The sequence below is a fragment of the Pelodiscus sinensis genome, chromosome 22 (genome assembly GCF_052426305.1).
Source record: "Pelodiscus sinensis isolate ZL-2025 chromosome 22, ASM5242630v1, whole genome shotgun sequence".
In the NCBI taxonomy this organism is placed as follows: Eukaryota; Metazoa; Chordata; order Testudines; family Trionychidae; genus Pelodiscus; species Pelodiscus sinensis.
The window spans coordinates 14,895,913-14,912,168 of NC_143073.1; the positions used below are offsets into that span (position 1 = coordinate 14,895,913).

At 44.7% G+C, this 16,256-nt stretch overlaps 2 protein-coding genes across 8 annotated transcripts in view; both read right to left on the reverse strand.

Annotated features, from left to right (window-relative positions):
* CHD3 (chromodomain helicase DNA binding protein 3) overlaps window positions 1-1,814 on the reverse strand; it is a 78,553-nt gene extending 76,739 nt beyond the window's left edge. For 3 of the 7 annotated variants that reach the window (XM_075908087.2, XM_075908086.2, XM_075908084.2), the window contains exon 1: window positions 936-1,811. In XM_075908087.2, the coding sequence (XP_075764202.1) occupies window positions 936-1,140 (205 nt within the window). In that variant the 5' untranslated portion in view covers window positions 1,141-1,811. Of the gene's footprint in view, window positions 1-6; window positions 286-935 lie in introns of those variants that run through there. The other 4 variants (XM_075908085.2, XM_075908082.2, XM_075908088.2 and 1 more) reach the window with 3 other exon arrangements.
* A 3,864-nt stretch (window positions 1,815-5,678) lies between these two features.
* Window positions 5,679-16,256, reverse strand: part of CYB5D1 (cytochrome b5 domain containing 1) — a 35,087-nt gene continuing 24,509 nt past the window's right edge. Inside the window, exon 7 of the transcript XR_012897515.2 lies at window positions 5,679-5,999. The gene's annotated coding sequence lies outside the window, so the exon portion shown is untranslated. The remainder of the gene's footprint in view (window positions 6,000-16,256) is intronic.

Consider the following 16,256-nt stretch of genomic DNA (forward strand, 5'->3'; position numbering starts at 1 on the left):
GCTTACCCCTGTGGGGGCTGGGGATGGGGAGAGTGCCATGTGGTGGCCCATCCACCTCCACTGATAGAGCTGCCCTCATCTCTGGGGCTGGGGAACCCTCCTCTGCTCCCCTTTACCCCAGGAGGGGCATGAACCAACTCACAGGCAGAGGGGCACTTTAAGGGGGGGGCTCTGTGCTGCCTCCCCACTTTCGGGGGGGGGGAGGGTAGGTCCCCTTCTTCATTGGAAGTGAGGGAGGGGCATCGGGCCCCACTTCTGGGGAGGACACTTCAAGACCAATTGCCTGCACCCTTCCCCCATCCTGAACGTTCGAAACGCGGGCGGCGGCGGCGGGTGGAAACTAGAATCTCTCCCCCCCCCCCCACCCCCCCCGTCAATGTTCCAAAGCCACTGGGCAGCGCGCGCGGGGAGGGGGATTAGAAACTCTCGTACCCCACCTTAACGTTCCAAAGCCTTTGGGCAACGCGCAAGGGGGAGGGGAGGATGAACTCTCGGCCCCTCAGCGTTATCAAAGCCGTTGGGCAGCGCGAGCGGGGGGGGAAAGGGGGTGTCGGAACTCTCGGCCCGTCAATGATCCAAAGAGGGGAAACAGGGGGGGCTGGAAACTCTCCCCTCTGGGCAGCGCGCGCGCTTGCGGGGGGGAGGACGGAGGGCGGGGGTGAACTCTCGGCCCCTCAACGTTCCACTGCTGTTGGGCAGCGGGCGAGGGGCAGGGTGCGAACTCTCGGCCCCTCAACGTTCCGCAGCCGTTGGGCAGCGCGCGCGGCGGCTGGGACTGTGGGGGGAGGGAAGTCGGAACTCTCGGCCCCTCAACGTTCCGCAACCGTTGCTTGTTTACAAACAATTCCCCCCCGCCAACATTCGAAAGCCGTTGAAGGGAGAGTGGGGGGTGTTTTGGCGCCCGGCTCTGGGGTGAAGGGGGGAGGGTTGTTTACCTGGAGGCGCCTCAGCTGCTAGTGGGGTGGATGCTGCTGGTGCTGGTGCCAGTGGAGCAGCAGCAGGCGGGAATATGTCGCCTGGGCTGTTGTCCCCTGCTCCTTCTTCCTCCTCCTCTTCCTCCTCTTCTTCTTCATCCCCCTCCACCTCAGACACCACCATCTCCTCCTCCTCTTCCTCGTCCTCCCTCAGAGGGGAAGCCATGGTGGTGCTGGGGGGGGGCAGGGAAACAGAGAGAGAGAGAGAAGGGGGGAACAACCCCCCTTCACCACACACAAAATTCCTCTTCCCCCCCCTTTCAGATCACCTCAGTCAAAAAAGAACAGCCTGAAAAAGTCCCATGGATTCAAAAAGAGGGAAAAACTCCTTTTTAACTTTTTCCCCTCCCCCCCTTTAAAATATAAAAATGGGGGGTAGGAAAGAGAAAGAGGTTTAAAATATATTTAAATTCTGAGGGGGCAGCCCAGCATAATATTTGCCACAAGAGCAAGGAACAAAAATGGCCGCCCTTAAATTATTTTTAAAACAGACCCCCCCCAGGAGGGAAAAAGGGGGGAAAAATCCCCCACCCTTTTCTTTATTAAAAAAAAACAAAATGGCTGGCTTGATTTTAAGTCACCCCCCCTCCCCACGGCATACACACCTCTTCCTTGAGGTTCACAGAAAAAAATCCCCCAAAACCCCCCTCAAAAATCAATCCAAAACAGTCACAACAAAAAAGATTCCCTCCCCCTTATCTTAATTTTTCTCCTTATTGTTGCTTGTTTGAGTCTCTCAGCTCATTGCATAGATGAACAATATTTGTATATTCCTGGCACTGGGGGGGGGGAACTGAAAGAGAAAGATTTCTGCATAAAACAAAGATGGCTGCTCTAAATTATTTCTTTTTTCTTATACTTCTCCCCTCCTCCCTCAATAAAAATATTTTTACGAGGGGGGGGGACAGAAAAGGCTGGGATTAATCAGTACTCATGCTCAGTGTGACATCAGCATAAATTGTTAAAGGTTAACTAGTTCCATACTAGTAACACCATATATATATATATATTTTTTTTTTGGTTGCTTTACTAGTTCATGCGAAAGATAAGAGAAGGGGGGCCTTCTTTTTTCCCCTTCCTTTCCTACTTTTAAATACTTCAGAAGGGAGTAGGGTTTTTTTTTCTTTAGGCTTAGGGCAAGAAAGGAAGAACCAAGAAAAAAAATAATTTAAACTCGGTCCAAATTCAGTGAAGTGCATCGAGGGGACAGATTTAACTCTGTCTTTTCCTTGGTGTTTTTCAAGAAGGTTTTACACTCTCACACAGACATACACACACAAAAATGAGATTTCCCCCCCTCGCTTTTCTATTAAGAAAAACCGCCCTTTCTTTATAGTTAGCTTTCCCCCCTGAATTTTATGTCACCCAGATAAAATCAGGGGGCAGAATGTAATTGTACCTTTTTTATTTTTCTTTTAAGGCTCTGCTTTTGGAGGGGGGAGATTTTTCTTAAACTTACAGCAAGCACTCCAAACCCATCTAGGTTTTTTACAGACACCTCCAAAACGCAAATGGAATTGGGGTGCTCCTAAAAGTATAAGGTACACAGAACTCTATGGTCCTGATCCTGTGACTGGCATTGCGCCTGCAACTCCATAGGCTTACAGTCCTTATCAATGGCAAAATAGGGGTTCAGTGATCCTGTCCAGTGTTTATTCCAGTGCATAATCCCCATAGCAATGTGTTTAGTAAGCACGTGTGGGCTTGGGCCCTAACTACAACTTGGATGCACCTCCACAGAGCCTGATCCTGAAAATGTTACAGATATATGTAATCTGTTTGCAGGACTGGACCATTAATATTAAAGAGTCTGTTCCCATGAGATGACAAGGAGTTTTGCAATAGACTTAACTAAGTACAAAATTCTACCTAGAACTGGGAAATTCCAAACTTTTTTTTTTTTTTTTTTTTGCATTTTCGTAAGCTATTTGGTTGTGTTCCTTAAAATCAGGGAGCTCCTAAAGTAAATGTATAAGGGATACAGTCTCTATAGTTTTATTTTTTTTCTTTGAAAATATCAGTATTTCAAATGCCCTTTCCCCACACTTCCAAAATAAGACCTCCTAAAGGAAGAAGGGATGCAATCTTTTCAGATTCCATCGTCTTTTCAAATGCATCTGGTTTTCTATGACTATCCTCATACATTAAAAAATGCAACACGTAAAATAAAAACCCCAATCCTGCATGGATCTATACTAGCAGATTCAGTTGTAGGACCAAGGCCTAATTGAGGCACTCCTAACAGATCCTGTAGTTCCCTATTTGTATTTGTTAAACTTTCTCCCTTTTGTTTTCCTTCTCAGGCATATTATACCCCTAATTGTTTTGTTTTCTGTATATTAAAATAAAAGAAGAGGGCACAAATGCTAATCCCACCACAAGGCAAAGGTACAGTCCTGGGAACAATTAAGCATATGAAACGTCACAGCCTGTCTCTAAACTTTTGCAATTTTCAAATACTCTGCTGCCTAGAAGAAGCAAATAAAATTACAATTTGGGATTGGGTGGGAAAGAATTTATCTTCAATTTTTATAGGGAAAGTGTGATGATTATTAATTTTTCTCCTCTATTATCTCTCTTTATGACTGTCAGTTCCAGGAGAGAAATTTTCATATATTTTAAGACCAGAAAGAACTGCTACGATCATAGTAAGGGCCAGAGTACTGAGTCACTACTTTCTGAATAAAGCACATTGTAGACAAAACTTCTGAACTGTAAAGACCCCCATGGCAATGTTGGTCCAAGGTAGACAGCCTCCCTTGCACATTTCCGGGAAATCTATCTGGGAAAAAAAAGATAGTAATCCGAGACAGGTGACCATTATCATGCAATTTTTACACAGGGAAAACTACCTACCAGCATTATAACTGCAGACATAATTTTCATAATCGTAATATAGCCATCAGTTCTGTATGTCTATTAATTGTGTTAAACCTGGTAGGAAAGGGTTTGTATTTGTATGCTCATCACTAGGAACGTTCAGTTAGCTGCTTAATTCTCAGCTCCATTCCCCCTGCAGAATAGTCATAAATACCCACATAGGATATGCCCATTGCCTGCAGGGAAACACTGCTTGCCAACCAAATGTTTCCCTCTGTGCCTTTTATATTTAATTCAACACCCCCTACAGCCTTTCAGGAGCATGGGCGCTGATCCCATTCATTCATGTTGAAACAGTTCCTTGGCGGTGCTAAAAGCCAAGGGTTCTGGAGGAATTTGGAGGCAAAAGGGGTGGACTCAGGTTTTACTCTTTGGCTTTAAAATGCAATAGACAAAGAGTTTTGGAGAGTTTTTTTTCCAGTTGATTTCATGATCTTTGGCTTATTTCGTCTTCTGGTTAGCTGCTTGGAAGGGGGAAAAATTAAAGGGCATCTGATAATCTGTTTTTCAAGCTGCTAATTTAATGTTTGCAAGGTGGTTAATATGGTATTATCATACCGTTAAAAATACACACCAAGAACAAGACACAAATTCATGACAATGATAAAAACTCTTCTTAAACTTGTTTGTGGCTCCTGGTTTATATTCCCCAGGGAATGGTTTGGTGGGTTGTGTGTTTTGTTTTGTTTTCTTTTTAACCTCTGTCTCCTATCTCTGTTTGGTGTTTCTTTGTAGCTCAGCAACTGTCAGAGGGAGACCACCGAAGAAACATAGCATGGTACTAATAGAGAAGTTGTAGTGTTTATCAGAATGGTTCGCCTATCACATTTTGTCTTGCAAGAGGATCAAAGAGTCGATACGGACATATCCAGTCTCCACTTCCCCCAAGGGAACTGCCTCTGTTTGCACTGGAAAAATCTTTCAAGGCTACTGTCACAGCCTTGGCCTCTTCCCTGCTGGTTTTCTAAATCAACACTTTTTTTCTCTCTCTTTAATAACATGTTAAAGTTGTGTAGCGATCTACAACAATAGGAGAATGCCACATTCAATCCTAAAGAACCAGAGGGCAAAATGCTGACTCCAGTGCAATTAATGGGAGTTTTGGATGTGGCTTCCATAGGGCCAGGCTTTCACCACAGCTCATTTTTGCAAACATGAACTAGAAAACATGTAGCATTTACTACTTCATGGTCTCGCAGGTAAGACACTGGTTGGGATCTCAGGGAAAAGGGATTAAATGTGCAGCTCTGCCATGCATTTGCTAAAGGATTTAGGGCAAGTCACTTTATCTTTCCGTGTGGCAGTCTGGTTTATTTAGGCTGTAAGCTCTTCAAGGCAGAGTCTGCCTCCTCTGCTACACACTTGTGCAGCACCCAGCATAAGGGAGTAAAATTTCAATTGGGCCTGAACAATTTCTGAAACTGAACTCTGGCTTACTACTTATTATCATAGTGGCATAGGATTTACTATGGTAAGTAATTCCAACTGTAGGGCTACTCAGGATAATATACAGATGGTAGTAACCAGAGCAGTCACTTGCTTGCAATAGGCTTTAACAGGGGCATAGGCCTTGGGTAGCCTTTGGCAGAGGGGTGGATTTTAAGTCTGGCAAAAATATCATGTTAATGTTAACCCTACAAATGTGAACTTAGTTAAGTATTACAACCTTTCCAAAGATTTTTTTTAATGTGCAAAATTATATATGATAGTATCATACTGTATAGCTATATATTTTTTAAATACATGTATAATTTTTAATATATAATTTTGCACATTAAAAAAAATCTTTGGGAAGGTTGTAATACCGTGAGATGGAAAAATTACAAGATGTGTCAAGGTTTGGGGAAATGGATAGAAGCCACTTTACTTCTGAGCATGGACTGTACATCATTTTAACCCCTAGCTCTAATACTTCTGTTCTCCTCCCCACCCCACCATGGCATTTAAGCAGAACCATTTCCCTCTCTGTGAAACAAAAATGATGATAATCACTTGCGTGTAACAATACACACTGGTCTCCTGGTGAAGATTAATTGGGCAGTAATGTGGTGTGCTGAAGATTAAAGGTCGACGTCTGAGATGGTGTAAGATGGTATACTCGCACTGACTTAGGTAAAGCTCTCCTGGTTTACATCAGCTGAGGACCTAGCCATAAAAACATTATAGAAATGTTATGCATTAATACCATCAGAAAGACCAGAGCAGCAGTTTATTTTTATTTTTTAATTATTTATTTAGGAAGTTTTAACAAGTTTACAAATCCTTGTTGTGTAAATATCAGAAACAAAATAATCATCACGGCAGTTAGCTTTTGCTTCAAGAGACACTACACAGGTATATAGTCATCCAGTCTTTTTATTTAATAAGGTGTTACCAACCATATTACCAAAAAAGCACCATTATAACACCAATGTCATTTTTAGTGACTTTGTTAAACTGAGTGAAATCTCTGTATATATGCATTTAAAGTATCAGGTATGACTATCTAATATTAATATTCAAAACATTTTGCACACGTGTCCAGTTTTTTGGTTGTTGTTTTGTTTTGCAGATGAATGTGCTTTGAGTACTGAATAAAAGGTAGCCAGATATCTAAGAATATAGCCGTCCTTTGTCTATTTTGCGTCCACAATTGCTGTATTTTTCCAATATTTTCCAACAATTTCTAATATTTCTTAAACTATTTATCCATGGTTAGGCTATTTTTCTTTTTCCAATGAGAGGCAACCATGGGCCACTCAGTTAATTACAGATAAGATATTAATTCTTCATTTCTTTTTGTGGGACCATTTCCACTAGGAAGCTCCACAAAGCTCAACAAAGGTTTTTTTCAGGGAAGCTTCTTTTGGGAACATTCGAATCTGAACACCCAAACAATCACCACAGATTAGGGATTAAAGAACTGTCTCAGATAATCTGTGTTGGAATACAGGGATTTTATCTGCTTCTAGGTTTACATATTTGATTCTGGACCCAAAAAGTCATCCCCGGCTGACAACTTTTTGGCGTCATGTCTGTAGACTGCATCCTTGTCTCTGTATATTTGATGCTGCATCCTTGTTGACATTCTCATCCAAAAGACAAAGGATTGAGCAGGCCACATCTTGAGAAAACACTGCTTGTGCCAGGTTAGATTGCAAATTGCTCAGGGTTCAGTGGTCCAATCCATTTCCTGTCACTGACCTGTCAGGTGACACATGGACACAGATTGGAAGGGATCTTCTGGATTAGCAATTCCAGTCTCCTGCTATCACAAGCTACCCCGTTCCTCAATTCATCAAGCTTCATTTTAAAATTAGTTAGGAGACATAATTTTCCTTCCCACAGTTGGCCTGTGTGGTCTCTGTGGATTATAGGGTCTGTCTCTTATTATGCATTTGTACAACGTAGCTTTCTGATTCTTGTTGGTGCAATTGCACTAATCAAGGAAACATGGCTCCTTTGCAGGTCTGTAGAGTACCTGGCACCATGGTTCCCACGCTGAGTCCATGTAGTGCTGGCTGGTTATGCGATATTGGCTCCCCTCCTTGTTTCCAGTTGCTAAATCATGACTAAAAGAAGCTAAAAATACACAGAACATTTCCCTAACATCACTTTTCCATGCCAGTGACTGCTGGAGAGATGGGGGAAGGGCGACGTTCATCGGTGACAGCAGAGAAGTCCAGGAGTCAAACTCAGAAAAGTTTGATCCCCTTCCTGGCTTGGCACAACATGGGCACAACGTCAAATCATGATGACAGGCACTGCACTGGGAGTCAGGCGAGCTAGAGCTGCCTTCTTGGCTCTGACTCACTGCTGTCTGGTTCACAGATGGGATGAATTCTCCCTGAAGTGATGGGGCCCAGCAGGTCCAAGAGACCTTCAACTTGCATTTTGTCACCACAGCCAGGCCCAGGGCTTCTCTCCCCCTTCTCCTGCAACTCAAGGGGACCACGATTCCCCAATGAGGAAAGAAGGGAGTATCAGGAACTCCAGTCAATGTTACAAGGGTGGTATATAGGTATGCCAGAGCTAGACAGCTGCTCTTTATCTCTACTAAGAAGCTACAGCTGCAAGCTTTCCTGAAGGGATTGTAAAATGTAACAAGTATGGGGTTGTTTCTGGGAAGTAGCTCAGAACATGACAGTTCCCAAAGGATTTAACCTCAGGAGTGCCACCAGATAGATCTCTAGTGAAATCTTGGAGGTGGATACTCTGTTTATGTCTGTCATTGGTCCGTTCGGTACCGATCACCTAAACCCAAGCAGTGCCTTAGAAAAGAGAAGACATTTAATTGTCACATGCCCTATTCCCTGAGTGATTGTGAAATGCTCAGGGAGATTAGACAGGCTACAAAAACAGAAAATCCAGTAATAATGGGGATTTAAACTATCCCCTTATTGACTGGGAGCATGTCACCTCAGGACAGGGTGCAGAGGTAAAATTTCTAGATACCATTAACGACTGCTTCAAGGAGCAGACCTAGAATCCACAAAGGAAGAGGTCGTTCTTGCTCTAGACTTAAGTGCTTCTCGTGGATGCGTTGCTATCAGCTTAGCTGCACTTGCTGCAGGCTGCTATCCGGGAGGTCCATCGGGGGGCTGTCAGTATCCAGGAGGCCTTGCGGGAGAGCGTCCACCCTGAGGAGCACTCAGAGCTTCTCTGGTCTGCCCCACTGGGAGCTTGTGCCTCATTCCTCCCTCACGTCTTTCCACTTACCCATCCTCCCCCAACCTCCCTTCCTAATGTCAAATAAAAACACATATTTTCAAAAATATAAACTCTCTTTATTTAACAAAACCGGGGGGGGGGGTATGAAACTCTGGGGAGACTGGGGAAAGGAGGTGGGAGAGGGGAGAAGAGAGGGTGGAAGAGGGGAGGGGGAAACCTGGGAGGAGAGAGCTGGAAGGGGGAAGCGAGGGAAACAAGGGGGCGGGGAAGCTCAGGGCTCAGGGGCGGGGGTCTCGCTGGACCAACTGTCTCCCAGCACAGTGGATGCAGGGGCCTCGGCATCCCCGGGGGGATGGGGAGGAGGGTGTGGAGGTTGAGGAGGGTGTGGAGGGAGAGGCGGGAGGGGAAGAAGGAGTGGGAGGATGAGCAGTAGCTAGGGAGGCAGCAGGCGCTGGAGCAACATGAGGCAGCACACTCTGCACCTGGGTCTGCAGGTGTTGGCAGATGGCACGACCCCCCAAACCTCAATGAGGTTCATGATCTCCGCACTAGTACAGGAGGGCGCCTGCCGTCTCCGGCCCCTGACTGGCTCCTGGGAGCTGTGGGACTGGGCGGTGGACAGCTGGCTGGCACTGGCTGCTCAGCTTATACTGGGGCCACTGGGTCAGGGTCAGTGACTACTGGCTCTGTGCTGGCAGGCCTGTAACTGGCACATGCACTGTGGCCAGAGTCTACCCCTTTAAAGGCTCTGGGGCTGGGGGAGAGGAGAAGAGTTTTCCTGGTTTGGCCCAGAGTGGCCACCAGGAGAAACTGGGAAGGGCCTCAAAATAAGCGTCTAGACAGCATTTATTTCGCATTAGCTATTTTGAATTTGGCATTATTCCTCGTAGAATGAGGTTTACCAAATTCAAAATAAGCGCCTCGCTATTTCGATTTTATTTCGAAATAGCAGTTTGCCTGTGTAGATGCTAAGAAAGTAAATTAGAAATAACAGCTGTTATTTCAAATTAACTTTGATGTGTAGACATACCCTAAATGAATTCTTCACATCAGTCTTCATTGCAGAGCATGTAAAGGAAATTCCCACATCTGAGCCATTCTACTTAGGGGCCAAATCTGAGGAACTGTCCCAGACTGAGGTGTCAGTAGAAAAGGTTTTGGAACAAACTGATATATTAAACAGTAATGCTTTGTCTACACTGCAGGGTTTTTGCACTATAAACTTTTTGCGGAAGAGATTGTCCTCAAAAACTTCTTGCGCAAAAGCACATCCACACTGCAAAAGCGCATCGCAAAAGCAATGTGCTTTTGCGCAAGAGAGCGTCTACACTGCATGGATGCTCTTGCACAAGAAAGCTCTGATTGCCATTACCAAAATGGCCATCAGAGCACCTGTGCTTTTTCTGATAGGCTCTTTTTGCGCAATAAACCCCTGCGGAGCGTCCACACACGCCCTTTTGAGCAAGAGCTGTAACGCAAAAAGGAGTTATTCCTTATGGGGAAAGAAATAATTTTACCAGCAAAAGCCCTCTATCCTGTCGATTTACTGTTTTGTTGGGGGTTTTATTGTGCAAAAACGCACTTGAGATGTGGAAGTTCTGCCGGTTTTTGTGCAAAACCCTTGTAATGTAGATATAACCTAATAGGTCACCAGGACCAGATGGGATTCACCCAAGAGTTCTGAAGGAACTCAGATATTAAATTTCAGAACTACTAGCTGTGGTATGAAACCTGCCAGTTAAATCAGCTTCTATACAAAATGGCTGGTGCATAGCTAATGCGATGCTAATTTTTTTGGAAAAGCTCCAGAAGCAATCCTGGCCATTACAGGCCAGTAAGGCTAATGTCAGTACCAGGCAACTTGACTGAAACTATAGTAAAGAACAGAATTATCAGATACACAGATGAACACAATGTTAGGGAAGAGTCAACACACCTTTTTTAAAGATAAATCATGCCCCACAATCTATTAGAATTCTTTAATGGTGTCAACAAACATGTGGACAAAGGTGATTATTGTACCTGGGCTTTCTGAAAGCATTTGACAGGGTCCTTCACCAAAGGCTCTTAAGCAAAAAAAGGGATAAGAGGGAAGGTCCTCTAATGTATCAGTAACTGGTTAAAAGATAGGAAACAAAGGGTAGGAATAAACAGTTTTGACAATGTAGAGAGGCAAATTGTGGTGTCCTCCAAGGATCTGTATAGGGATCTGTCCTGTTCAAGATATTTATAAATGATCTGGAAAATGGAGCAACGGTGAATGAGTAAAGTTTGCAAATGATACTAAATTACCCAAGATACTTAAGTCCAAAGTAGACTGCATAGGTTACAAAGGGATTTCACTAAACTCAGTGACTGCACAACAAAATTGCAGATGAAATTCAATGTTGATAAATGCAGAGTAATGCAAATTGGAAAACATAATCCTAGCTATGTACACAAAATAATGGGGATGAAATTAGCTGTTGCCATTCAAGAAAGAGATCTTGGTGTTATCATGGATAGTTCTCTGAGAACATCTGCTCAATGTCCTGTGGCAGTGAAAAAAGCTAACAGACTATTAAGAACCATTAGGAAAGGGATAGATAAAAAAACTGAAAAGATCATAATGCCATTACATAAATTCATGCTATACCCGCTTCTTGAATACTGCATGCAGTTCTGGTCACTCCATCATAAAAAATATCTACAGGTTGGACCTCCCTGGTCCAGCACCCTCGGGACCTGACTGATCCTGAACGAGGGAGTTTACTGGATCAGAGGAGATCAATTCCACTCCTCTGCTCACAGACTCTGGGCTCTCCTGGGGTCTGTCAGCAGACCCAACAGACTCTGCTCCCAGCCCCAGGGCTCCCTTCCTGCTCCCCCTCCCCTGCTCCTGGGCTCCCAATTCCACATCCAGCTCCAGGGCTGCCAAGGCTTCTGCTGTCCCAGGGATGCTGCTGCCCCAGACCTCTGGGACAACTGGGGCTGCTGCTGCCCCACAGCTGCTGCTGATCTGGGTCCATCAGGAGTACTGGGGCTGCTGCTGCCACCAGGGCTGCCAGGATTCTGCTGCCACTGCCCCAGAGCTTCCAGGGCTCCGCTGCCCCAAGGCCAGTGGGACAGACAACATAGAGCAGACTTGTCAGCACAAAACCAGAATCCCTCTTGAGAAGAGGGAACCCAGGGCCCAGGACCTCGACCCCCCTCCCTGCATCCCAAGCCAGTAAGACTCACTCACACACCCTGCAGTCCAGCCTCCAGTCTTTTTCCATCTTGGGAGGGGGTGGGTGGGAGGGAAGGTGTCACCAGGTCACACTCCCCATCTCCGGCTCAGGTTACAAAAAATCAGAAAGTGAATAAGGGAGTGTTATTTACCCCTTCAGATAACACACAAACCAGGGGACACTCAAAGACATTAACAAGCATTAGGTTTAAAACAAAGAGAAGTATTTCTTCACATAACACACAGTCTACCTGTGGAACTCCTTGCCTGGGGATGTGTTGAGGCCGAAAGTATAATTGGATTAAAAAAAGAATTAGACAAATTAATTGAGGACAGGTCCACAAATGGCTTTAAAACAGGATGAGCAAGGATGGCATCCCTACCCTCTGCTTGCCAGAAGCTTGGAAATGGGAAACAGGGGAATAGATCACTCAATAAGGGTATGTCTAGACTATGTGCCTCTGGCGATTTAAATAATCGCCGCTTCATTTAAATTTAAATGGCTGCCACGCTGTGCCAATCAGCTGTTTGTCGGATCAGCATACTAGTCTAGATGCTCCGTGGTCGACATTAAAGGCCTTTGTCAACCTCCCCGGTATGCCTCATGGGATGAGGTTTACCGGGGAGGTCGACAAATGCCTTTGATGTCAACCGCAGAGTGTCTAGACTAGCGCGCTGAGCCGACAAATAGCTGATGGGCACAGCGCGGCACCCATTTAAATTTAAATGAAGCGGCTATTATTTAAATTGCCACTTCATTTCCTTATGCCCAGTAAACAAATCTACATGACTCCGTTGACGGAGCCATGTAGTGTAGACATACCCTAACTGTCCTGTTCTGTTCACTCCCTCCAAAGCCTCTTGCACTAGCCACTGTTGCAAGATCTACTGGGCTAGATCTGAACACTTATTATGACCCAGAAAGGCCATTAATATCTTCTTATACACCTATCTGGAACAGCACAGTGCAACAATGAGCATTATGGGAATACTGGAGCATTGCTGATAGAGGGCAGAGTTAAGGTTGTATCGGCATGTTCCCTGACTCTCTGTATAGCCTGGTTTCCAGGGGCTTGCATTTTGATGAACTTGACATTGTAGAAGGGCATACGATACCTCTGGGCAACACCGTATTTCCAAAGTGTGACTTGGTTCATCAGGCAAAAGATTGAAAATCAACTCTGCCGCTGACTCATTGTCTGACCTCATGCAAATTACTTGCAGAGATTTTTTTTCAAATTTTTTATTGCCTTTGCTCTTAGAGGACAGATTTAAGGATCTCAGGAGCTGCTATTCAGACGAACCCAGCAACCTGCCTCCCTCTGGAGTTTTGAGCCTCTGAAAATCAGGCTGAAGTAGATCAGCTATCCCCTAATTACAGGACACTTTTGAAAATACGGTGTTTAATCACTCCACAATGCAGTTTCCTTATCTGGAAAATGGAGCCAATATCCTGCCATCTGGAAGAATAGTGAGGCTCAGTTCAGCATTGCCAATATTTTTTCCCCTTAAAGCTATGAGAATTACAGCTTTCACTTAGAAAAAAAAAATCATACATTTCTAACACTTGTTGCTAGGGCGGGGGGGTGGAGGTACTTGAAAACATCACTCCTCCCCCCCCCCCCACAAGGCTCAAAACTCACAAGGGCAATCAGAAGACTCTCAATACATTATTTTTTTAAGTCTCATGATTTTTAAAGGTAATCACATGATTTTTGAGGGCCTGACTCATGATATGCGGATAACTGGGATTGACAAGAAAGCGGGTTGCAGGAGATTCTTTGTTACACCCAGCCATTAAACACATCCTTATCTCTGTTGGATGTCCTGCACATCGGCACAATTTACTTTGCCAGAAAGCTGCACCTCCCATCGTCGTGGCACTAACACTTGGAAAAAGGGTAGAAAGAGCACTGGGGAAAGCAGATAGCGAGCCAGACAGACACACAACGAGGAGATGTAAGGACACCTCACTACATTCTGAACAGCAAGGGATTTGCTTCTTTTTTTTTCCTCTTCACAGAGCTGTCTCTTTGCAGACAGACATAGGTCAGTGGGCAGGAAGCCCGGCTGTGGTTCACTGAGACAGAAACACCCACTGAGCAATTATCACACGGGCCCAGTCATCACAGAGGTTACACTGCTCACAGCCTGCCACAGTCCGCCTCTCCTGGCTCCCGTTTAACATCTCCTCCTCCCCTTTTCCCTCTGGGTGGTCCCCAGTGTTCTGAGCAGATCTTTCTCTCCCGCGTTCTGGGCCTGGTTTTTCTTTGTTTCTCTGTGGAGCAGATGTCCCTGTGTGGTTAGCCTGCCCTTCCCTCCCACAGGAACTGCAAGGTCTGTTGCTACTGTCCTGTGTTATTGGCAGCTTGGGAGATCCCAGACCATGGTTTTTTTTTTGCCCCCAGATCCATTGACTTCCTCCACCCTGGTTTTTAGCGGAAGATTACGAGCAATCACGCTCCTTATAATTAACTCTTCCTTGCAGCTCTGACTTCTGCTTGCTGAGCTCTGGCTCAGATGTTCACACATTTTCGGAAGCAATCCCTAATCCCTTCAACCTTTCTTTGCAAGGCTGGGTGAAGGCAATCTGGGGTTCCAGTGGTCCTGCTCCATCCCATTTGCAGTGGCAGTTCCCCTCCTAAAAAGAAACAAAAAACAGGACTATGTAGCACTTAAAAGACTAACAGGATGGTTTATTAGGTGATGAGCTTTCGTGGGCCAGACCCACTTCCTCAGATCAAATAGTGGAAGAAAATTGGCACAACCATATATACCAAAGGATATAATTGTGCCAAATTTCTTCCACTGTTTGATCTGAGGAAGTGGGTCTGGCCCACGAAAGCTCATCACCTAATAAACCATCTTGTTAGTCTTTTAAGTGCTACATAGTCCTGTTTTTTGTTTCAGCTACACCAGACTAACACGGCTACATTTCTATCACCCTCCTAAAGAGGTGTGGGTCTGCTGCTCCCTGATCCTCCCAGGAATGCAAGCAGCATCCTCTGTCCTCCTGGGCAACAATGGAGGTCCCATCTCCTCACCAGAGGCAAGCCAGAGTGATCTGTATGGGTGGCAGAGTGAGTCGGGCCCACTGCTCTCTCTCCTGCCACTCACTGAGCCCCATGGTAGGAGGAGGGGGGCTCAATATCTCTGCAAACTCAAGCAGGACTCGCAGTGTCAGTTACATTCAGGGTTGTTTCTGCTTTCTCAGAGGAATGGGCTCAGACTCAGGCATCGGTTACACCTGGATCACCTTTTGAAAGGTTGTTTCACAACCGAACCAGCTAGAAACTTATTTTTTTTCTCACTGCCTGTGATCTGTATATGCAACAGCTTAGGGTTAGGGGGAGAGACAAAGAATTTTCTTGGCATGCAGCCCCAAACAAGCTCTCTGAGGGCCTAATCTGATTAGAAATAAGGGTTTTCCAGTTTGTCAATTTTCATCCAAATCAAAAGGATGTGCAGAACAGGTCCTGAAATTTTGGAAATGAGCAGATGCCGTTTTCAAAAGTTATTTCATTACAGACAAACAGAAAAGTGCTAACAAGTGTAGGACTTAGCATCTCTCAGCTGGGTCTCACCCTGTTGATGTTTTCTTACATAAAACCCCAGCTCCCAGAGTCATGTGATTACAAGAAAGTGTTGGCTTTTTTTTTCTCTTTTAAAAAGTACATTTCTCAGCTTCCTGATGGTAGAAAAAAATTGGCAATTTTTCACCTTAGATTTTAAGGGCAGAAAGACAATTGTTTCAGCTAGTCTGACCTCCTATAATATAGACCATAGGACTACACTGAATTAATCCTTGGCTGACCTAGGGCAAATCTGGCGGAAAAACATCCACAAGTAATAGAAAAATTGCCATTTATGGCAAATTGTTGCCATGGTTAATTTCTCTCACAATTAAAAAAAAAAGCATGCACCTTATTTCTACTCTGAATTTGTCTATTTTCAACTTCTAGCTTTTGTTAAACCTTTGTCTGTGAGACTGAAGAGCCCTCTAGTGTCATGTTTCTGTGTCCCATGCAGGAAATTAAAGACCCTGATCAAGTCACTGGTCATCTCCTCTTTGTAGAAAGTGACAGACTGACCTCCTGGAGTGAAGGAAAGGACGTCAATAGACTGAACATGAGCCACATCTGGACTACCAGATGCCTTTGAGCGGAGCTTAAAATCTTTTTTATTTCCTTGATTTTTTTTATTTTACTATTATTTTCTCTGGAGTCTGGATCTTGACTGTACCTTGGCCAAAAAATGTGAACCTTGACAAAAAATAATTGACTGTCCCAGGGCTGTTGACTCTAAGGTCTGTTTTCTACCCATTAATTGTTGTTGTGGCTCTTCCTGAAATCTTTTCCAATTTATCAACCTTCTTCTTGGACTGGGAAGACCAGAACTGGATCCAGTATCCCTGCAGTGGTCGCATCACTGCCATATACACAGAGTATGCAGAGAGGGAAAAGGGTCTTCTTGATCCTTAAAGGGTCAAAAACCTGAAGGAAATATATGAACAACCTCAACTCTATAGGTTTTTAACAATCTCT